Consider the following 23,482-nt stretch of genomic DNA (forward strand, 5'->3'; position numbering starts at 1 on the left):
TGCATGTATCTAGAAACCCGCATCCAGATCACTCTCCGAGGTCAGTAAGAGATGGTAGTTAACACCATCACTAACTCTGCAAGTCCTCCCTGGGATCTCACAGTTGAGCAGGTTCTTCCTGTCCCTGCTTAAGAAACAGCTGCAGGTCAGAGTCCCCTCTCAATTATTCAAACCGACCACACTCTACAGAGATCCCCAAGGACAGCAGAGCTATTGCTGCCTGCTATTTTGCTGGCGATGCACAAACCAGAATAAAACCCAGTTACTCGTCCCAAGTCCTAGCAGACTCAGAGAGGTTAACTGCACAAAGCCAGGTCAAAACAGAGCACCACTACAGCCAACAGCTCATCTTGATATGCAGTAGGGGACATCTGCTGATAAAAGTGGAGCAAGAAATAAAGGTGGGGGGAACATTATCAAGCATTTTAACTGCTGCACGTTAGGGCTTCAGTCGTTAAGTTAAAACCACTGCAAAGTTGTTCTGACTCAAGTAGGTTTTTTGCTCTAATGCAATCTGCAAGATCAGACTGTTTCACCTTCACAAAAAGTTTCCAGATAACCATTAAAAAGAACCCCTCAAAATTAATCATTTTGATTGTTCCCAATGGAAAAGAGGCCCATTCAGTCAAGGTGCCTGTCAGTAACCCTTCTCTTCCTTCCTTTCCCCAGCAAGTTTTGGGTATGTTTTACAATTTGTCTGAGGTTGTCCACAGGGGCAGAGGTCTCCCCAGATATTACTTTCCCATAATATTCCATGGGAGAGGCAGTTAGGTTAACAGAGATTCAAATCAGCATGTTAAAATAGAGGAGTCAGGTCTCAACTACCACACTGCATGAATAGACGAGATAGAACAAGACTGGCTTTTTAAATTCAACTGCTCACAGAACTACTCATTTTCCTTTAAATCAAACATTCGATACAGATAGGTAGTCTTTGGTACAAACTTTCCTCCTCTCTGGTGTAAACCTGCATTTCACCAAGGCAACATTTGCAAAGAGAGGTCATGTACTGCAGTAGACCAATGACACAGTTGGAAAAGGAGAGACCATCTTTTGGGCTTACACACCCAAAGCATATCTCTGCCACAATAGGGCACATTATAGTTGCCTGACATTGCCCCAAATTGCACAAAAGGTTTCCTAGCTCTCTATCTATAGTTGCACATTTAAAACTATTTTTGTGCCTCCATCATCTCTTTTCTTGGTTTAAAATCCAACACACTTAAAGTACAACATGGGAAGACCAGCTCTCATGATAAATATTTTAAAGTCTTAATAGTAAATGCCGGTGGCGAGACCCAGCAGGAGAAGCCAGCTTAGATTTGAATACTTTTTTTAATCCAACACCAAAGAATTTCTGAATCGAAGATTAATAATGAATTTAACATCAAGGTCCACTTTTTTCTTTCCCCTCCAATTTACAAGCTTCTCTATCATTAGGGGGAAAAAAATTGCAACAAATTTTCCCCTAAATAACAGAACATTTCAGTAGTACAACGTATATCATAAGCCTTATGTTTCTGCAGCCATAAATGCCAGGCAATTGGACCTAATTTTCTCCATAAACCTATCCCTCAAATTAAACAGTGTACAGTGGTCACTTCTCTTCCCTGGCTACTGCCACCTCAGGGAATCACAAAGCATGAAGGTGCCACTATTCCACTAGAAACCCCTGGGTTTGCCTCACTTCGCACATTTGAATTGGTCCGCTGCACTCAGGCTTGCCCTGGTCCCTGAACACACATAAGTCACTGCAGTAAGCACCAGTAAATGAAAGTTTAACATCTGCATGACGCAGAGTTCAAAAGGCAAATGAACTCGGGGGGAAAGGGATTACAGGCAGCTAAGAAACATGGTTTAGGGCACACAGCCTCTCTAAGTACAGCGTTTTACTAATCCATGGAGAAGGACAGCTTTGGAGACCAATTAAAACAGTTGCTGGAGCAAGCTGAGGGACCCTATTTTAAGGATACCCTCAGTCTCTTCTCTGGTCTCTGATGTGATAGGCAATGTGGGACCTGCTGTCCCAAGCACACCGACCAGTACAGCTATGCAGAAGACCTGCTGAAAATCCTGAAGGAACACAATGCCCTCCCCATCCCTGCTCCCCTGCAGTGCACTGTTAGGGATCCCCAAAGCAATGAAGCTCCAATAACACACATGGATGTGAAGGCACTTCCATGGCTGAAAGTGTCATACAAAGGACTAAGCACAGTTCTCCCCCGCACAGTAAGAAGAGAAGATCCAGTATTCTTGGTACCCTTTTACCCTACTTAATCTCCCTTATGGGTATCATTCTGTTTGCAGACCCTCTGAGCATCCAGCCCAGCATCACTACACAAAGAGCAAGGAAGCCTCCTCCCTAGCTCAGCATATCTGCAGGAGGATCTCTGTAGTGCCACAGGGAAACTGCAGACAAATCAAAGCAGAATACCTGAAAGAGATGCCTGAAGCCAGAGGAGCCGCACTCTAAGAGCGCAAGCCTCTGAAGTTTGGGCATACAGGCACTGCCCATTAGAGCAGCAGTCCCGCAGAGCAGGACTACAGCAGGTACAGCAGAAAACCCAGCTGTGGGTCAGGAGCGCATGGGATACTTTCTAAGGAAGCTTCACACGGAGGGAGATACCACTGAAAAGCAAGAAGAAAAGTTCCAGTCCTGCCCATTAACGGTTGAAGTTCAGTAAGAATACAACCCTGACTACTCCAGAGAGTCTTAGTCCTGGCAAACCTCCAGGTCAGGAAACTACAGCCTCTCAAAAGCACTTTCGAATGGCTAGAGCTAGAGAAGCCCTCCCTGCTTCTACCCCACTGCACACAACTGCTTTGAGCTGTTCCTGAGCTCTATGCGTCCATAGTAGAAAGAGCTGGTGGGTTCTCAGCAACGACGGGCCAAAATACTTAGGTGGTTGGAGCCTGATTCTACAGCAGTTCTACACCAACAGAACTATCTGTTCTTATGGAGGAGCTCTCAGTTTACACCAGCACAAGTGAGAAGGGAGAACTGGGAGGGCAGATCAAATATTTAGGAGGAAGTGGAGGTTATAGGCCACGTTCAGCCTCACTGAGGAACAAATTCATCCAAGCTCCAGCAAGAAGGATGGGGACTGCAAGGGAGGAAAAGCTTCACACACAAGTGCATAGGGAATGCATACGAGTGAAATATGGGCTCTTGCAAATAAAATAGAAACCACAGAGCTCCTCAAAGCAGACCTTGCTAGAAACCAGATATTATCTTTTTGATACTCACCCTCATTAGACAGCAAGCAATAAAACCTATTAGTGAAAAATTCATCTCCCCTGCCCCTTGCCCTAGCCCTCCCCCGCCACATGCCCTCCTGCTCTGATCCTCTCTCTCTTCTAGGATGGCTGTGATTTGTTCTGAGAAGCGACAGGTTTATAGGTTAGCCGACACCTTCTCTCTGTGGAATTTTAATTAACTTCTCCTATCGTCAATATGTTAAGGAGCAGGGTTCCCATTATACGAGGTCAGCAGCGTGTTTCAGGCCCTGCTATATCAGCCGTCAAATTGAAGAATTAATGACGTGGCTAATTGGCTCTAATTCTCCCCCCCCTCCCCAAAATATGGGGGGGCGGGGGTGGTAGGGTGGGCTAGCAGGGGAGGCTGGTACAGTACACAGTCTCATTAAAAAAAAAGAGCACAATTTAAGCCCACTTGTTCATGGGGTAGCTGTTCTACCACCTCCCATTTATCACTCTGCAGGGAGGAAAGGGGGGGTGGGGAGACAGTAGGTAAATATTGTGACAGAGAGTGTGCACAAGCATGCACACTAGGGACAGGAACACTGTCCTGACAAGAGGCCACCTCAGTAGGTCATCACTTAGGAGTAGGAAGCAGCATGCCACTGGGCTCTAACCAGACACGGTGCTAGAGCCAGAGCCTGTCTGCTAAAAAAAAAAAAGAGGCCCTTGCAGCACAGAAGACAGCAAAAGGCTTCCATCTAACATCTTGCAGCAGCTTTAACGCACATGGCACTTCTTCAAAAACACTATCTGTCTCAAACACTCGGAGCAGTGGGATGAGGGAACAGCAAAATCATAGCAGGCCTCGAGGGTCATTTCCCTGATAACGCCATTAGCTCCGTACCACTAAGTTTCTGCTGCCGGCAAAACAAGCTTGGAAATCTAATGAGGACAGCAGTTGTGGGAAGTATTTTGGTTTTGCACAAGCCTAAAATTCACTAGTTGCAGACATTACATGGACAGCAACGAAAGCTCTTCTTCCCCCCTGCCCCTCCCTTGAGAAAGGCTAAGGAAGAATCTCTCTTGCATGCAGAAGACCAGCTTAACAGTGCACCGAAGAGACAGATGATTGCTGGCCGGTGGAAGATTTTAACAGCGAGAGTTTAAGTTTCTCAGATTTTCACTTCCTCAAGAACAGAAGCACTTTGAAAAACACCCTGGAAGACACTGGTGTAGGTACTGCCCTTGCCTCCCATGTTGAAGTTGTAGTTGTAGCATTACACCCATACTAGAAGCACAGGGCTACAGGCAGTAGAGGCTGGAAAAACACTATCCCTGAACTCCACTTCCATCTTTCCCAGTCCAGCATGCTCAATTTAACAAGGAAACTGTTAAACTGAGCACTAACCACTGCACACAGCTCCAAGCTAGCTTCCCAAGCAAAAAAGCAGGGACTTTTTTTCTTGGCATCTCTTCTGCCAGAGAATGAGAATACAAGTTGGCATCTTTTCAGTACAGAAAATCTCAAGGGGATCCAGCTCATTGCTTCTAATTAGCAAGGCAGAGTAAGACAGAGTTTGCTCTGCAAGTAAGAACAAACAGGTCCCACCTGGGACAGTAACAGGAACACAGGGCCATTTTCACAGCCTCTTTATGAAGGAGACCACTCAGCTGTTCTGGGGAACAAAGACCACATGCTCTTCCCTGAGCTCCTGCTGCAGGCACAAGCAGGCAGCCTGATCAGCCTCCACCCACATCAAAAGTCCCTGAAGCATCACATTGGTACCTCGGAGAGATCTGCAGACACACAGCCTATCCAACTCCTTTACTTCTCTGTGTTGGAAATTGGGAATAAAGAGATCTCAATTACCTTAATAATGGGCTGATAGCAATGGACCACACTCGATCCTCTGTCTGCACTGTATGTAGACACTGCCCAACTCTGCCCGTGGACAGGGACCAAACCTAAAGAGAGAGATGCAAGTTATGCCACATCACCCAGAAGGTAGGATGTACACTCCTAACGTTGTGCTGGAAGAGCTGCTGAAACTGCCACGCTCACCTTCCCTGAGATGCTCTCCCTGAATTCCCATCACTTATTTTTGAGGAGCAGAACCTTCAATCACTAGCAGAAACAAGCACTTAAAGTTACACAAAGATTCAGCTTAAGAGTACAACCTTCCATCCCCCTGGTAAAAGAGAGAGCACCCCCATTACCACATGTTCTCTAGGCAGCACTCAACACGGACTTCTCATCTTCTGTAGTTAAATAAACAAGAAGTGGGATTTGTTCAAACCTCTGCTGTTCTCTTGAACAACGTGGGAAGACTCTGTACCATTCCTGGAAAATTTCCATTCATATTATCTATAAAATTAATTGTTTGCTATCCTGTAAAATAGGTTTTTTTATAGACCCACCCCCTTTCGACCAAATTTCTTAAGTGTACCCCAGGCTATTTTCAAACAGGCGCCCTTGCTCACTGACAATATGAGAGAATCTCTTCCCTCCCCCATCTGTGTATACATGCACATCCCCTTCCACCAGTTCACCACACACACCCCTTTGTTTCTGGGTCCTAATAAAGTCCCCCCAGATTCTTGCTGGGGCCTCTGCTTGTGGCCTTCATTTTCCTCACTTTGCCCTCATTCTTGGCCCATAGGACTCGAGACCCCCAGTTCTCTGTAACTGACCCCCAATGTTTCACTTCCAGACTTCAAAGCTGGGAGTGCCCTATTTGTTTGTTTGTTGATAATGCCCAGGATTGCAGGCTATTCTTGTCAGCGGGGAATTTAGCACCTAGTGTCAGCAAAAGCAGCAGAAAAGCTTAACTCTTTTAAGGCATCCCTATCTCCTACAGGTTAAAAATATTGCTCAGAGCACACTATCTGTTGCCTATCACACAGGAATGTACATTAGCAGCTCTTCAGGGCTTAGTCCTAATCAACGCTCAGCAGAGCCCTCAATAGCTTAGACACTTAGAGCCCCTTTAAAAGACTGGTAGGGATTCCCTTCCACCCTCCAAGAGTCTCATTCACGCAAACAAGGCAGCCTACAAAAGAGATGATAAAAAATAAGAGGTGAACATCCCTAGAGCCTATGCTGCAGGGAGCACTGGGTGGGCAAGATCTCACACTAGCTCCAAGAAAAACAGCCTTAAATTCCCCTCTGGCCTCCAGGAATTTGTTCTCAAGGTCGGGGAGGTCTGTCCTCCAGCTGCCAGGGAACCAGCAAGAAGGCACTCTCCCAGCAAAGAGGCTCCACAGAACAGAGAGGAGCAGCCCTGCTTAAATGTGAGACAAAGCAGCATCAAGGCCTTGCTCCCAGGAGGCAAGCAGCGTCCCCAACAGTGCCCTTTGCATCTGAACACCGCTCTACCTGGGAGCGATTTTACCCGGGAGTACACCCACACAGAGGGACCAATGAGAATAGATACGGTCATGCTGCTCAGCAGCATGTCAGATAGTTACCTATTACCACACACTTCCTATAAAACCTTGAAAGAGACATTTAAGTCTTTCTTTGCCCCAACTTCCCCTCTTGCAAAACGGGAATAGCAGTTTTACCTCCATTAATGCTCTATGATGTGCACCAGGGACCAAGAGTATCCATCAGCCTACCCTGAGCAACAGCCAAAGCTTTCAGCATATTTCAACTTCTAACAATTAAACGAGTGGTTGTGAAGATGCTACAGGTACTGCATCACGCTAGCAGGACAAGGGTGAAACACCTACATGGAGTTTCCTAAACTACTAAAACAGAACTGGTTACAGCTCAGGAGAACAACTCTCCAGGTCCATGTAGGAACATAGCACTGCCAACCAGATCCAGAAGGACAAAAATGAACAAGGTCCTGCCTCAAAAAGAAATAGCCAAAAATTACGTGACAAGATTCAGTGATGCCAACTGGAAGAGAAAACTGGGAGCTAATAGTATCCATAGTCTAACTTCACTCCTGGTTTGCAAACCAAGAACCATAAAAAGTAAAAAAAAAAAAAACAAACCAAAAAAACCCCCAACAAATAAGCCACAACCCCACAGATTTGGAAAAGACATCATACTATCCCTTAAAGAGATCAAGTTTACAACAGAGAGTATGCGAAGCAGCACTGCATCACAAAGCAAGATGTGTTTGAGATACATATGGCAAATTTCATACTAACTGGCATGAATCTCCGCTACAGTGTTGGACAGATGTACAGTGAAAGAAGCAAAACATCAGCTGCTGCCTTCTGCACTTCCTAGTTTAAACCAGCAGCTGATGTCAAAGTACTGCCAAATCCCTTTCTTAAAAGCTTGGCACAGCAAGCATCTTTTCAGAGACATGAGCCTACAAAACATACCCAGCACTCCTCTTGCAGACACACAAGACAGGGCTCACAACTGTTCTGCTGACACTTAAACATTCATGGCACAAGACCTCTGAGGTCACCTCTGCAGCAGCACCTGCTGGAACATCACTGCTCACCTTTGCTGTTCTGTCCCGGGAGCCGCTGACAATGAGGCCACCTTGGAAGTCCACACAGTTCACCTCCTGTTCATGTGCGGAGAACTTGACGCTGTAGGAGCCATGGATCTTGTGAAGGACAATATTTCCATCTCTGAAAAACAAATCCCCAAGCAAGGAGTCTCTATCAGCTGCATCTCCCTTGGCCATGCACCTTCCGTTAGTGCTTTGGAATACCACAAAAATACCAGGACTGATCTCTTATGGGAGCTGAAATTCATGCAGAATTATTAACCCTCCACTCCTCACACATCACCTGTTCTCTTGCAATCCCACATCTGGCCAGTCAAAGCCTGATCTGCCACAAAAATTTTCCTGGCTATCTTTCCACCCTCCACTTTGTGTTAAGCTGTAGAAACTAGCAAAGCAGCCATTCCTCCTCCTACTGCTTTGAGCTTGCCAGAATCCTGGCTGGATGCTGAATGGCTGGAGTAAGGGAACAAGTGAGAGGTCATTCTCACCCATGTCCAAGCCTCAACTTTTCATTCATTTCAGAGCAGCCGTGCAGGGTATTGTGTTTTGAATTAACTACAAAGACATTTAGACTTTTTTCAACCAATACAGATACTGGAATTTTAAATGCATGCCTTCATTTTCACCTGAATTTTGGGCTACAGTTCACAGGAGAGAGTCAAGATATCCAAGGGCAGACAGCCATGCTTGCACCTCCCAATTCTGTGCTTAAGTGCTGTGTATATTAATAGCTAAAACTTTATAAATGACAGTTCTGTCATTTGCTGTAATTGAAAAAGGCCAGTCAAATGCAAAATTAATTGGAGAAGTGTGTCTGTGCTGGAACACTTGGCAGTTTTCCCCCTCTCCACAATTATATCAGTAGGTCTAATAAACACATACTTGTCTCTAGAAAGCTTTATGCACCACTGCAGTTGCAGTTAACCAGCAGTTCTGAATATTAGAGCACAGCCTAGCTACTCCGACTGTAACACAGAAAGAAATGAAAATTGCACATCAGTCAGGATTGTCTGATCAGTCAATCCTGATTAAACAATCCATTGGACATTTACACAAGTTCAAGAGAGAAAAGGACACTTTATAAGGTCAACAGCATGAGACTTGGCTCCTCCACTGCTGCAGCAGAAGCTTTTTCAGGACAGAACCAAATCATAAGAGAAGAAGCAGCAGCAGTTGAACACAGCCAAGCACGAGGACACTGTGTAGAAAGATTGACCCCTCTTGCTCTGGGCTGGAGTTACATAGAACCTTTCCAGCTTCACTGCCACACTCCTTGGGCTCCTTCATTCACCCAACTTACCCGCCTCCACTGACGATGTGGGAGTTGACAAGAACAAAGCGACATACGTCCTCCTGGTGGCCAGAGAAGATAGCTTGAGGGTGACGCTGCAAACCTGTACCGCCTGGACAAAGCTGGTAGGCCTGGATGTTCTCCGCTTGAGACAGGTAGAGATACTCACCATCCAGCTCCATCCAGGGCATCAAACTGCAAACAGACAGCAGGTTGGGGGTGTGCAGGGGTGGGGAGAAGAAAACAAAATTAAAAAACCTTATACACAAAAAGAAAAAAAAATTGCATATGTAAACATAACAAAAGCAAATGCCCACTCAAGAAAACTGTGAAGTTGGAGCTGCTGGTCACATGCAAAAGCAGGGCTTAATATAGTAGCACAGCTAAGAAGTGAAGCTTCTCCAGCAACATACAAAGGAAATCACATTGCTGGCATTTTTCTAACCAAGAGCTGAGGAAAAGGAAGCATGGAATCTCTGAAAGAGAAGATGGTCAAGAGTCTAGTGAGTTTAGATAGGAAATACTTAAGGCTCCCTGACCCCTCTTCACAAGCCCTATACGTTTTAAGAAACTAGACTATCAGGCATTTGTGAGCTATGCCGAGCATTTCTAACAGAGCCTTCAATATGAGACTTGGTGCAAACAGTCAGTCTTGATCCTGCACATTATTTGCTGATGCCCAGCAGAGACCACAAAGCTGCCACTGTTTCACACGTGTCTGAGCAGGGGAACAGGTCACATCAAATAACATAGGTCTTCCTACAAAGTCCTCCACCTCCTGCATTCTCTGTATGCTAATACATAAAGCAGCAGGGTAAGCCTGAGGCTATCCAAGAACTTTGTGCTCATCATGTAGAGGAGGTATTTTTCTACATTCACACCTCTTCCACTGCTGATGTAAAAGCAATTGCAGAGCAACCTCTCGATTTCTGTTGCCCATCTTTCACAAGAGCCCATACACGCTATCTGCCCCTTGCTATATATGGGACAGTGGCAGCTTCCTACAGACAGGTTCCAGGCCAAGAGCAGTGGACTGCTAAAGGAGCTGTCCCAAAGTATTTTGAAGACTGAAGTGGAAAATATGCTTCACTTCCTGGGAGACTGAGGAGACACTTAAGCAATGTCTGAATCAAGTCTGTCATCACAAGAAGTTTATTTATTCTTGAAACAAAACCAAAACACAGAAAACGGAACAGGCTACAATGCACACTTAGGCAGTGCACTCTTTGCTCAGGATCTTGCTTTTGTGTAGCCACCAGAGAATCAGCAAATAGGCCTTCTGGATATGGCAAGGCCAGATACAAAGAGACGTGGGACTCGTGTCCTATGGGACATGGATGTTTGAAATTATCTCCACTCTGCAGTCATTGCAGAGTGCACCAATATACATGCAAACATTGAGCAAAACCAGAGCCTTTCCATAGAGCAGCCTTTCAGTTTTCAAACTATCCAGGAACAAACTGTTTTGAAAGCAGGGGGGCTTCTCATAAAAACCTGTCTCTCTCTTTTTTGCAGATCATTTGTCCCCAGAGGTCATGATTTTCTGTGTCAGCAGAGCCACTATGCACAGCTGTACCTCATAACATCACAACGAGGGACTAGAAACAAGCAAGAGGACAAGATGGCTTATTAGGTAGAAGGTTCCTGCTTGCCTGCGTTCATCTCTAGTAACAGGCTTTTAGTCACACGGACAAAGCAGTTGAGCATCGGTTATAATGTTCATTTGGGACTTGATCATACGCATGGAAAAAATAAGAGGCATCTTCAGAGCAGCAGCTTTGGTTTTACACAGACTTTGATTTCCCCTTCCTTCCTCCACTCCTACGCAGTCCTCTCAAAGCAAGTGAATATCCAGCTTACCTAGACTACAGCCAGTTTCTGTGGCTCTCCTCCTGCTGCAGTTTAGCTTTTTACCTTTTTCTATGGCTTTTTCATAAGGAGAAGTAACAAATTTGAAGCAGGATAAATGAAAATTAGAGGATGCAGTTTGGATGGTGGCCTCATTAAATCAGTCCTTGCCTTTTCACTTGGGAAGCTGGTTTAGTAATGATCTCTAACATCCACAGAGCCTGCCTTCACAGATGGTCGCAAGCACTTCAAAGGCAGGTACACAACCTGCACCAAAAACCGCTCTGCTCATTACAGCTGTTCCCAAGACTTTAGACAAGCAGTGGCACATTATCCATCACTTCAATCTACACAGCACAAAAAGGCATGAAAGCTCAGTAGCAGGTCCCTGTTCTTCAGCATCTAACAAACCATAGTCTTGCTCATTTCTCCTTCTGTCTGATGATGTGAAGGCTGAAAATTTAGATGTGCTGTTCGGACAAGAGACCTATCTTATGCTTTGCTTTGAAAGCTGAGTACACCTTTGCAAGCAAGAATTTAACAACAATCTCCTCTCATTAATGTCAAATATGCTTTTTTTTTTTTTTTTTAGTGAAGGAGGAAAGCATAAGGTAGGAGAATGAAGAAGCATAAGGCAGAAGAATGGCAATTAGCATTTTAGATTTGTGCATCCAAATAGGGGGCCAGGATAAAGCACGGGAGACAAACCAAGCATTTTGAGGGGACGCATAAGTCCACATCTGGGATAGAGGTATGCTCGTTGTGAGAGCAGGACAGAAAATTGCTCATGGTATACAGCAATAGACAGGAAAATAACAGTTTGAAGTCTGTAGTAAAGATTGCTACATCCGACTAGAACTGCACAGATCAGAACAACGCCAAATTCAAGCTCTTACTGAGAGGAGCTCACAACTGTCAGAGTAAATCTCTAGGGCAAGACAGCAACTCCAGTTACCCCACATCCAGCTAGCCAGCAAAATCCAAAACAGGCAAGCAACATCACTTGTAAGACCCCATGGATCACAAGGAGCAGGAAACATCTCATTTCAGGGTACAGACATGAAACCAAGGCCTCACAGCAGCTGACACAGAACAAAGTAGAAGGGAAAGGAGCCACTTGCTTGCATTTCCATTTCAGGACTGTCTCCCTCCTGCAGCGTCCATGCCTCCAGTTCTGAGATACTTTCACCCTTTCCTTCACTGGAATGCCAGCTGCTCTGCAGACAAAGGAAGAGAGATGAGATTAGCAACCAGAACTGATGCTATACGGACAACAAATACACTCAAGCTGGTCACAGGTATGCTCTCACTCTGGTTCCACAAATGATGAACTGGCAGACATTGATGGTGCCTGAGCCACACTAGAGCAAGGAACAGTTGACAGTCATGACAGTTGACAAGAAAGGAACACTGATCAGAGTGGGTGCTTATCAGCAAAGAAAGCCATCCCTGATGATCACTAGTGTACAAACCTTAAATTTGATCAAGACCTGATCTAGTATACTGAATGCAACACAAGTTCAGACAAAATGTAATCAAAACAAGATGACATGGAAAGAAACTACCAGAACAACTACAGAAACAGGACATCCTTCTTCTAATAGAGACTAAAGAAAGTCAGTTAAGATAAGGACAACACCATAAAAGAACAGATGGAGGAAACACTAGTCAGGAGAACACTGAAACTAGAAGCCAGAAGAGCGTGTCTATCCAGAAGACTAGTAAAGAATCTGCTCCAGACCCTCATCTGCCTGACAATCACATAACCAGATACAATAATTAGAAATCAAGGTATGTTCAAACTAAAAAAAAAAAAAATTCATTCATCTGTATAACCATCTAATGCACACATGCCCCAAGACGGACTATCTTTTGCAGCAGCCCATCAAAGGATAGAGAATTCCACCACATCACTGGAAAATTCTCTACTCACAGTCAAAGTTACTAAAAGGGAGACTGTAGTTCATAAGCAGTTGCTGGGATACAAATCAAAGTTATTGGGACAAGCTGAGACAAGCCAAGATCAACACAGCTCAAGAGGTGACAAAAGGTAGGTACTACAGAGACCTGGGACCAAGGTCTCTTTAGAGTCTACATGAACATACCCAGCTCAAGCAGCTGTTCAACATCTGTTTTGCTTTCATGATCCAGGGTTGATTAAAGAGGGGGGGGGGGGGAAGGCAGCTCTAGCTCCCATCTTTCTCATATCATAAACTTAATTATTCAATATCCTTGGTGGAGCTGCTTAGGTAGAAAAGATCAGAAAAGTACAAACAAGAAGAAACTCTTGAAGTTATTCTTTGTAACTAGAGGTTGTGAACCACTTACTAGATTACAAGAGTTTATCTCCCTTTCTCAACAGCCAATGTTCCCAGATGCATAGGATGAAGGGAATATCCTTGAGAGATGGGGACTGGTGCCCAATCAGAACCAATTCCCTCCTCCCATCCCTACTGCACCCCCAACCCACTTCCCAAAAGCAGGATTTTTGGGTACTCTGTCATTTTTAAAGCAAAGATTAGCCCCCTGTAAATAAACATCTCCTGTGGTTGTTAATGGGTGTAGGAATCTCTAACCTGGCCCTGGGGCCTGGCCAGATTCTCATTTTCCCAGCCTTCCTTCCATAGCCTCAGGCTCCTTTTTTTCTGCTCACCATTCCCTCCCCTTTTCTATGCTTTCCGGCACTTAGTCACCATTATAATTTGACTGCATTCCTGGGCATGTGACCCATTTTAAACAAAAACAGAAACGACACACAGAAAAGCTTTTTGTCCCCTAGAAAGCTTTGCAACTGTAAGTTCATGATCAGTAGACCCACACCAAATAAAATTGAATTTAGGAAGCTATAAGCTCTTTATTTCTCCTAACCCGTTTAAAAAAATAAAATAAAACTATAGTTAGCCTAGGCTGCAAGAAGGGGAATTCCTTTTTGTAAAAAGAGCATTTGCAGGAGCTCATGGGACCAGATAGCATCTGAGATGAGGAATGCACAGCAGTGAAAAGTCAGGTCAGGTCCAGCAGCCTCTTCATTGCTTATTACTCTCCCAGACAGAGTTCAGGCTCTCCGCCCACATCCAATTCCATTCATTACTCCAAAACACTTCCCCTCCCCACACTCAACCCTCAGTTAAGTTCTCCCCACGTACAGATTTTAAGTCACCAGCTTGCACAGTGATGGAAAACGCACTCATGCCACAACCCCCTCCCAACACGTACTGGCCCAACCAGACATCCTGAGCTCAACGCACGAACTCTACTAAGACTAGATGCAATTTCCAAGGCTCTGAAAAAGGTGAATCCAAGGTCGAAAAAGCAGCCTCCATCTTACACTGCTGGTCACTTTTCTAGTTGGGGGGCAGGCCTTGATCTTCCCGCTGCTGAAAGAGGAATTTCAGAAGAGAGTCACACATTGGTTTGGCCCACAGTACCAGTTCACTATTGCAGTTACTCCTGTAACAGACACCTCATTCTTTCACGCAAATCAACAGTTCCTGTCTGGAAGGGGCAAGGGTTTGGTGGGGAGGACTCGGGGGGGGGGTGGGGGGGGAGGAGGCAGGTTTGGGGGGTTTTGTTTTGTCTTTTTGTTTGTTTTACTGTTAATAGATATATTATTCATCCAGCCTGCCTCCTCCATATAGCAATTCTGGATCCAGCTAATTTAAACATGTCTTAGAAGCACTCACCTTTTATTTCCCAGACATTTTATTCATTTAAGAAATAAATAAGCAAGAAAGGGGACAGAACATATGGAGGCCATGAGAAAGGGGATGTAGAAATTGGACCGATACATCCCTCTCCTTTGCCAATACTAGGGCAGCAGAGACTGAACTGCAATGATTTTCAAGTGTTGGTCAGAGACATTTGATCCCCTATACCAGAAGGGAAGTTAAATCAAGCTCAGTGATGGAATCAAGTGCTGAGATATACTTGGATTTGCTTCCTCAACAGCACCCCCCAGAGCAACTCCCAGAATACATCAAAAAAGGTGATGAGCACCACTGCAATGCAAGAGAGCAGTTCTCAAATCTTAGAAAGTTAAAAAGGGCATCACCATATAAACTTAATCATTTGATAAAAAAGATCCTTTTCTCCCCTACAAAGACCATTTTGCTTCAATCACAATCAACACACTTTTTATATGTGCAAATCTTTAAGAATTGTTCCATGATCACCTGAGACAATCAACAGACATCACACATCCAGACTGACTGGTTGACTTAACCAAGTACCTCCCACTTCAGCAAATGGATTGAACATCCAAAGATTCAGGAGAATAACCCACCTAATGCTATGTAAAATGCTGTGGAGGGACCACTATCCACCAGCCAATTAATGCCTCAACCTTTCTTAGTATGCAATCCAGCAAAATACTAAGCCACATGCTTAAAATTCAGTACATGCTTAAGTGCTCTGTGAAATCAACACCTTGGCATTCATGTTCTCAGAGAAGCCACCCAACAGTGAACTTCAAGACTGCTGAAGGCTGACTCACTGAGGAAGGACCGCTATTTTTACCAGGACCTACACAGCTCTGCGTCGGAAAGCAACTGAAGTACAGCCCAACATCCTAGAAGGACGACAGGAAACACAGGATGAAGGAACCAGTGAACACTGAATGTGAAAACTCAATGAAATTCAAGCAAAATGTTCTTAAAGCCCAGAGTCCATCATTTTACCACCTCTGCTAGGGCATCACAATTATCAACAGCTGATAAAGTTACATGATCCAGAACATGCGAGGCTATCTTTGTTATTAGCTAATTAATCCAAAAAGCACTCTACGAGCATCACAAACCATGTGGTGCAATAAATGACCTGAGCTAACGCACATTTGCAATTGCACTTCTGATGAAGCTCCCTTTACAAAGACTTTGTCACACTAAGAAAGGGAAGCTGAACATTTCTTACAGCCTGAGAGAGAGTTTCAGGATTAAAGGCATCCCAAGCAACCCATTATAAAGGATTTTTCATTTCCCCCTTCCTACCTCACCCCATCCTACAAAAAAAGTTAAAATATTTTCCTCAAATTATGGATTTCCTCTCTTTCTTGGCAGAGTTACCAAAAGAAATATAATATTCCTTCTGCAGCCCACTTCCCAGCTGCTGAAGTGAGAGACTAGGACTATCCCCCCCGCACCACCACTGACCCAGGTGACCTCAGCCACTATGGCAGTTGCTGGCCTGGGCCCCAAAAAAAAGGCAACAAAAGAAAGAATCACTCAGCCAGAGACTAAGCACATCGCCTCCTAAAACTTCACCTCCAGCAGTTTTTGCCTTCAATGACCTCCTGTCCAGCCAAACTCCTTTCCCACCAGAAATGGTATTTCTGCAATAGCAAGAGCTTCTGAGTTTTACTGCATCCCAGGGAGGTTCCTACTGGCCATCTACAATTTCAGCATGTGCCAAAACAACGGTGCCTGCAACAACATATACTGTGTTATAGAAGATAACACCAACATGTCATACTGTATATTTTCCCAGCTGCATGGGGCATCCTAACCCACCAAAGTCCTTCACATTTTGCTACATATGAAGTGCTGAAGAGCTCATCTGGAAATGCAAGTCTGCAGAGACCTGCTAAGATCAAATCTCTTCTGTGGACAAAATCTGCTATCTGCATAAAAGCTGTCACCAGCCTGCCTCAGGTCTGAGTGGAAGGGTCATACAGAGGAACAAATAGGTCACAGTGGCTAAGCCCCACTTTCAACCTTGGCCCTGTGGCAGGGATGGCTAACACAGCGACCAACTGCACTTATTTGTGTAATCGGGACACACCTGTTGAGTGGCAGGGTCTCAGTGCAGTTGCAAGTCATGGGCCACCAACAGACAGCCAAGAGGGAAAAGCTATTTATGTCAGGAGCTCCTGTTGCTCAGAGCCGATTTTCAAAATGTCTCTTCCAGGACAAAAATTCCACCTGAATTCCTTTAGCACATGACCCTTATGCAGCTTACCGCCAGGTTCAGCCTGTCTTCTACACTCCCCCACTTCCTATTTGACATGGCTTCAAATAACTCCGAGATGGAAGAGCGCTCTGCAGACTGTTCTCTCGCTGTTCCTTGCCTCCCTTGGTGTGTCTACACTATCTCAGTTAGACGTTACCAGGCTGTGCAGGTTTAACACTCCACCTCACAGCTCTCATGAATGATTCACCTGCATGGAGAAGCCAGAGACTCTAATAAGAGCCAGAGCTGCAGGCAAATTTCTGTACACGCGAAGACGCACACCTTCACATAGGCTTCCCAAAAAAACCATCATCACCAAGACTGAGCCAGACCACCCTGCCATCAGATGCCTTCTCCCTTACAAGTGATTGCAATGGGAAACTAGAAACTCCTGGCAGGCTTTGGCCTCTCTCAGGGACTTATGTAGGCTTTTTGGAGATGAAATCTGGGCTACTTCAAAAAAAATGCATAGCTCTGGGAAGATCTGAGAAAACCTGCAGCTGATCAATAGTTGTCATGTATATTCTGATTTGAAATAGTAGACAATCAGGGTAGTATTTAGATAGAGTGAAATAACCCATAGCTAGTTCACTTATGCAGGTTACAGGGATAATAGCAACAAGCGTAGCACACATTTTTTTTAAGCCCTGAACTAGATAAAATTCTTCTTCTACTTTGAACTCATGAAGATTTTAAGGGAAAGGTAGGCAGGCCTGAAAGAACTCTTACAAATGATACCACATTCCCAGAACAAGAAGCAGTTTCAATATTGTGGAGCTGTCCTGGCAGATCTGTCCTGCCCAGAACTAGCAGTTTAAGATGGAATAAGAATCTAACAGGAGTTTCTAAACACCACTGACTTTTCCAGCACAAAGCAAGAGCTGTGTGCCCTCTTCCAGGCTTTTGCCGTTATTGCAATATCCTCCCCAGAGTATTCCCCTCTGCATCATCTGCACCAGTTAATTGCCTACTTCATTTCTGACTTAAAGTAATGAAACTTTGGTAAAACAAGTTTTAAAAGATGAAGGAAACTGAAGCAGCTTTACAGGCATTCACGCTCCCTCCCCCTCCAGTACTGAAGGCAGAGGTCTCCTACGATTGCTGCAGTTTGCATTTGGATTTGACTTGCATAGATTGGCCATTTCCTGCTCCTGCAGGTGTATATATTTTTCCAAGATCTGGAGAAAACACAGCTTTTATTAACTCACAGAAATGCTTACACAAGCTCTTAAATACTCAAGGATGATAAATTCATCCATTAATGAATCTGTTTCTCTGAACTGGAGAATATACCATGATCCTAGTGGGCAAGGCAGAACAAGAGACAGGGAGAGAGAAAACATGCAGTGGAACATTTCTATATTTTGACAACAGCTATTAATATATTAGCTGTTGTCACAAAGACCACATTGTCAAGCTATTTAGGTTGCAACTTTTAACTTGCCCTCTAAAATTCCTTTGTAACAAAGAGGAAATAAGTTTAGCCCAGCTGCAACTTTATTCCTTTCTTCCATGCTTTAAATAAAGAACCACCTTGCAATGAGCTCTTTGCCTCTCCGATTTCTCCAGTCCAAGGTGGTCCAGCAGGCAGGCACTGGACGAAGGCTTAAAGCACCCTCTGCTATTCCTGGCTCTGACACTGACCTGCTGCACAGAGGGCAGCTTGGTTGACATCTCTCTGCCTCCGCTTCCCCTCCCAGCCCTTGTTTACCCTAGCTATTTAGGCAGCAAGCTCGTCAGGGCAGAGACTGCTCTTGCTGGGCCTGTACAACAGCTGGCAAAACAGACACAGACTACCAGACGCAACTGTTATATCACTATACTCACCAAAAACCCCCAAAGGCTTTGTGCTACTGCTCAGCTACAGTTTAGCTCCAGAAAGTGTTCTTAAGCCTTAACTTTTCTGTGATATGCTGTCATGCATTTTTGGAACAAAAATGCTCCATTCACCTTAGGTCATGAAGACAGGGCTCAACTCTTGCTTCAGCAGCTCCTATGACTTGAGTGAAGCAAAAATCTTCAGCGTAGGGACTATCTTTTTACCATCCCCATGACAAGGTCTTGTTGCAGTACAGGTCTGTACATAAAATTAACATAAATATACAGAACAAGTGTAGCCTGACAGAGAGACTTGTAGGACAGGTGCCAAGAACCACATCCATCTAAATCCATTCTATACTTCCATAATACTGACACAATATTCTATTAAGCATTTGCTTACTGCTGACTCAAAGAAGAAACAGCACATTTTGAACACTAAGAATGTGCCTTAAGAACCCTTCCAAGTCAGGCCCTGCTGTCCCTAATATACAGTAATTCACACTGATGTGAACCTAGTGATTTCCACCCCCCAAGGAACAAAGTGTTCAGAAACATTGCTCAAAGCAAACTTGTTTTTCTTCTGCAAGTGCACGATCGAATCAATACCTTAAATACTTAATTTTGCTTACATCCGCAGCTCCCAAGTAGCTGAATCTACTAGAAAGGGCAAATATGAGATTGTCAATGTTGTGAATATGCCTTTCAACATAACAGCTAGTGTCTGGGATTAAGTCCACATCTTCCTTTGACAACATTAGCAAATCAATTTAACATTTTTTAAGCCTAAGTATGTGTTCCGAGATAACCATAGCTGGCAATTTTTAAACATAGATAGTCAGGACAAATAGTAGGTAATTTAAAAAATTAAATCAAGTTGTTTCAAGTATACTACAATTTCTCTTTTCCGTGCTAACAGCTAGGGTCTTGCAACCAGTTTCTTATAAATTTTCTCTCTTCCCTATTTTGGCATAAAGAAGTTTCACAAGCAAGCTGACTGCACAAACAGTTGCTTCACATACAAGTTAAAGCCTATTCCCTCTGATCTTCTTGTTACAATTATCTGAAGATATACCTAACAGAAACAACATTCTAAAGAAATGGTGTCATTTTCAAGTTAATCACCCTTTTAAAAAATGGGGAAGTGGGGGCAGGGGGATAAGTTTCACAGCTATCTTACACTCTAGGCTCAAATTTATCTCTATTTACAAAGCATTAACAGATGGCTTATCAAAAGCCATTTAACAGCAGAAATGATCAAACTATGCTGAGATGGTTTTTTTGTTTTAAACAGTAAATACTCCCTAGACTAGTTTTTAACTTATGCCAGCCTCCCAGGGACCATCAGTTTAGGATCTAATGTTAGAACCATGCACGTTATTTCATTAAGTACATTTACCATAAACGGTTCCAGCCTTTGCTTTCTCAATTGCGGACAGTATTGCACAAAAACCTCTTAAAAGCAAAAACCTCATGCAACATTATCCAGAACGCGCAACAGAAGCTTTAGCTCTTGAGCGAGTCAAAGCCAAGCTTGAGAAACTCAAGATTTACTCTGTATCACTAAGAAAGCACAATTATCAAGAAGGTCCAGCTATCCATCATCTTCATCACCATTCTATTTACCCAATGATATTTTATCATAAATACTCAGCTCAAATTTAACCTTCAATGAGCAACCTACCAGGTTCCTACTTAGAATTACTACCAGGAAAAAAGACTGCATGCCCAGAAGCTTACCTCAACCCCCTCCCCAACTTGTATTGCTTAGTCAAATAAAATATAACCTCTCTCTGCAAATCTTACTCCCTCAATTGCAAGAGCAGCCATCTTGGAGATCGCTCTTGATCTTGGAGACATGCATGAGGAGCAAGTGGTATGGAAGAGACATGGCTATTTAAAACCCTCAAGCTGCCACAGAGACTATTAAACTCTTCTTCAGCTAAGCACAAATTTTATAGCTGTACCACAACTCAACACATGCACTCACGCTGGTTCTTCTGGAGATGTACAGATACTCAGGTGCCCCTGGTACTGCGATATGCCCTTGTCTTTTATGTGTTGGCAGAACTGTCCACACTACTGGAGCAAAACTCCTGCAGCTGCCCCCAGATGCTGGATCTCCACACAGAGAAAACAAGTATTGTTTCAGGTATTCTCCATAAGATCTGGCATGCTATTTCAAAGAACTGAAGATTGTCTGAGCCTTCCATGAAATTAAAAGTAATTAAAGGATTCATCCTCCAGATATATCTCAAGGTTCCTGCATAACCAGCCTGTAATGTCACTTGGTGTGTTACCCATGATTGAACTCCCTAGGACCAGGGCAGTGCTGACCAATGCTAAAAGCAGCACTCAGTACTAGAGTTGTTTAAAGAAAACTTGAAAATAGGACTCAGCGCAAAAGCACATCTTAGAATTACTAAAAAAACCTGTTCATAGCAAACCTAACAACATTGAAATCCCCGGGAGTTTATGATACTCAAGCAGCCTTCCCTTCACTTAAACCCTCTGACCTAGTAAACCTCTTCTGTAGCTGTTTATAGACCCGAATTCCTGTGCAGGGGGAAGTGGTGGTCCTTACATACACTGCACCTGCTCTACTGTACACCTGATCCCTCCTGCAACTGAAGGAGCATAGTATCACCTTATTCTTAATGAAAAATAGAGAACTTCATTTCCTCAGGAGACAAAATCATATATCACAGTAGACAGTCCAACACACAGCCATTCTGCAGCACTTATTCCTGCTGACTTCCAAGGGAACTGTGCTTAACTTGCAAGCTGTGAAGACTGAATGGGTTGAAGTGCTGGCCTGAAAACCCAACACAAGGATTTTCAGCACCACCAAAGTTCTCTGCTCCTGACAGCAGGAGCCATAATTGTTTCTCTAAAGTCCGTGCTACTGATGAGATAGCAATATGAGACAGCAAAATAGGCCTCAAAACCTGACGTCTAATCCCTTCTTTTGATTCATGTCAATGCAGTGTTTACGGAAACAATACTGACTCACTGGACAACAAACAAGATCCTGGGCTGGCAGCTAAAGGGAAACCATAGGAAAGGATTCACAGATCCTAAGAACATAAACTTCCTCTTGGGATCCTTAAAGTAGCAAGGAAAGCCCACATTGTGTGGCTGCCTCTGAGTGGTGTTTCATACGCTAGCAAATTTGAGAGAGAAAAGGCAATCTTTGGGTCCTTACCAACCACTGCCAAGGCCCAAGCCCCAAAAGCACTTCATCTAGAAAGACGCTGATGTCACACATAGCAAAGACAAGAGGGCTCGCACCTATTCTTAACCTATGATGTGCTGTTGAACTGGGGGGAAAAAAAAAGGGGGGGGAGGGGGGGGAGAGAGAAAAACAACCTCTATCCACAAAACTTTTAAAACTTTAAAGAGTCCAAGAGTCACTTGCTTTGTGACAGCCATCACCAGCTATACCAGCAAGCTGCTCCGTGAGCAGGAGAATCTAAGAAACATGTATTCCTGGGGCCCCCTGCCATGAAGGCTCTTGCGCCTAATAATGTACATAAGCCCACTCTCCAGCCTTTCCCAAAGACACCAGCCCAGGCCTTGCTCCCTTGCAGCTTCTTCTGTGAGGTGTCTTCAAGACCATGGTGGGGGCTGCTACTCAGAAGCAGGGAGGAAGCATGGGCACACAGGAGTCACCCCAGCTGCACACAGCGGCTCTGTCCGTTTCCTCGTGCTCCCACCTCCCCTAGCTTCAAGCCCCCGACTGTATGTGTTTTGTCAGGAGGAGTGTGGGGGACCGAGCTGATCTGGAGAGGGCCTCAGGCCCCAACACTTGAGGGCCGCTCCCGCCGGGCCTGGCGCTGAGGGGGCCCGGGAAGCCCCCGCCACACTCGTCCGCTTCCTCGCGGGAACAAGAAGCGCCTCCCCACAAACCCCCAACCCTCCTGAGCAGAGCCGGGGTCGGGCCCCACCACCCCAGGGCCGCCACACACGGACCCTCCCCTCCCAGGGGCGGCCCCACTGCGGGCCCGGCGCTACGGCCCTTCCTCTGCCCTCACCACCCTTCTTGGCGCAGACTAAAGACGGCGCAGCCGCGCTTCGAGAATAGTCCCCCCGCCTTCCCTCCGCCCCCTCACGGCAGCGGAGAGCCCCCCTTAGCGACTACGCCAGGAGCGCAGAACGCCCCTTAGCAACCAGCTAGGCCGCAGCATCCCCGGTCTTTCCCAGCCGCCGCGGCCGCCTCCCCCCCGCCCTTCCGCCGGGAAGGCCGCGCTTACAGGTCGGTGCCGAGCTGAGTGAAGCCGGAGTTGAGGCAGCCACGGGCTATGCGCCTCCAGAGGAGATCGCGGCTACTGAGGAAGCGCAGGCGGCGGCAGACCTGGCCCAGGCGGCCCAAGGCCTGCGCGTCCAGGTAGGAGCAGATGAGGAGCAGCAGCTCCTCGGGTAAGGCCCAGAGCGGGGAGGGGGGGGAGGAGGAGGGGGGGGAGGCGGCCCGGGATCCCCCCTCCGCCTGGGGGGATCGGGGGCTGCCCTTCCTCCCCATGGAGCAGCAGCTCCTGCCCCTCCTCCCCGGGAGCCGGAGCTGCTGCTGCCCGGGGGAGGCCAAGCCATGGACGGGGGCAGCCGCTCCCCAGTCACATGGGGCAGGAGCCGCTGCCTGTCACTCCCCCCCTCCGGGGGAGGAGGCGGCTACCGGGGCGGGAGGGGGCACGGGACCGCCGAGCCCACCCTCGTTAGCGAATTAATTCATTAACGGGAGCCGCTGGAACTCCCCCTGCGCAACTGCCCCCTCCCTCCCCCCCGCGGCCCGGCGCACGGGTCCGTATTCTTCCAAGCTGGGATTAGTAACGTTACCTGATCCACATATTCATTAATAACGTGAATAATTAATGGTGGGGACGGTGATCCCAGGTAACCAGAGCATCTG

General features: G+C 45.5%; 1 protein-coding gene across 3 annotated transcripts in view; it reads right to left on the reverse strand.

Moving 5' to 3' along the window:
* The window catches only part of FBXW4 (F-box and WD repeat domain containing 4), a 63,055-nt gene extending 39,858 nt beyond the window's left edge, over nucleotides 1-23,197 (reverse strand). The window contains exons 1-5 of one of the 3 annotated variants that reach the window (XM_075504697.1): nucleotides 22,833-23,197; nucleotides 11,940-12,035; nucleotides 8,980-9,165; nucleotides 7,668-7,800; nucleotides 5,072-5,166 (exon numbers count right to left, since the gene is read on the reverse strand). In XM_075504697.1, coding sequence (XP_075360812.1) covers nucleotides 5,072-5,166; nucleotides 7,668-7,800; nucleotides 8,980-9,165; nucleotides 11,940-12,035; nucleotides 22,833-23,098 — 776 coding nt within the window. In that variant the 5' untranslated portion in view covers nucleotides 23,099-23,197. The remainder of the gene's footprint in view (nucleotides 1-5,071; nucleotides 5,167-7,667; nucleotides 7,801-8,979; nucleotides 9,166-11,939; nucleotides 12,036-22,832) is intronic. The other 2 variants (XM_075504696.1, XM_075504698.1) reach the window with 2 other exon arrangements.
* Between the last annotated feature and the right edge of the window lie 285 nt (nucleotides 23,198-23,482).

Source organism: Mycteria americana, chromosome 6 (assembly GCF_035582795.1).
Source record: "Mycteria americana isolate JAX WOST 10 ecotype Jacksonville Zoo and Gardens chromosome 6, USCA_MyAme_1.0, whole genome shotgun sequence".
NCBI lineage: Eukaryota > Metazoa > Chordata > Aves > Ciconiiformes > Ciconiidae > Mycteria > Mycteria americana.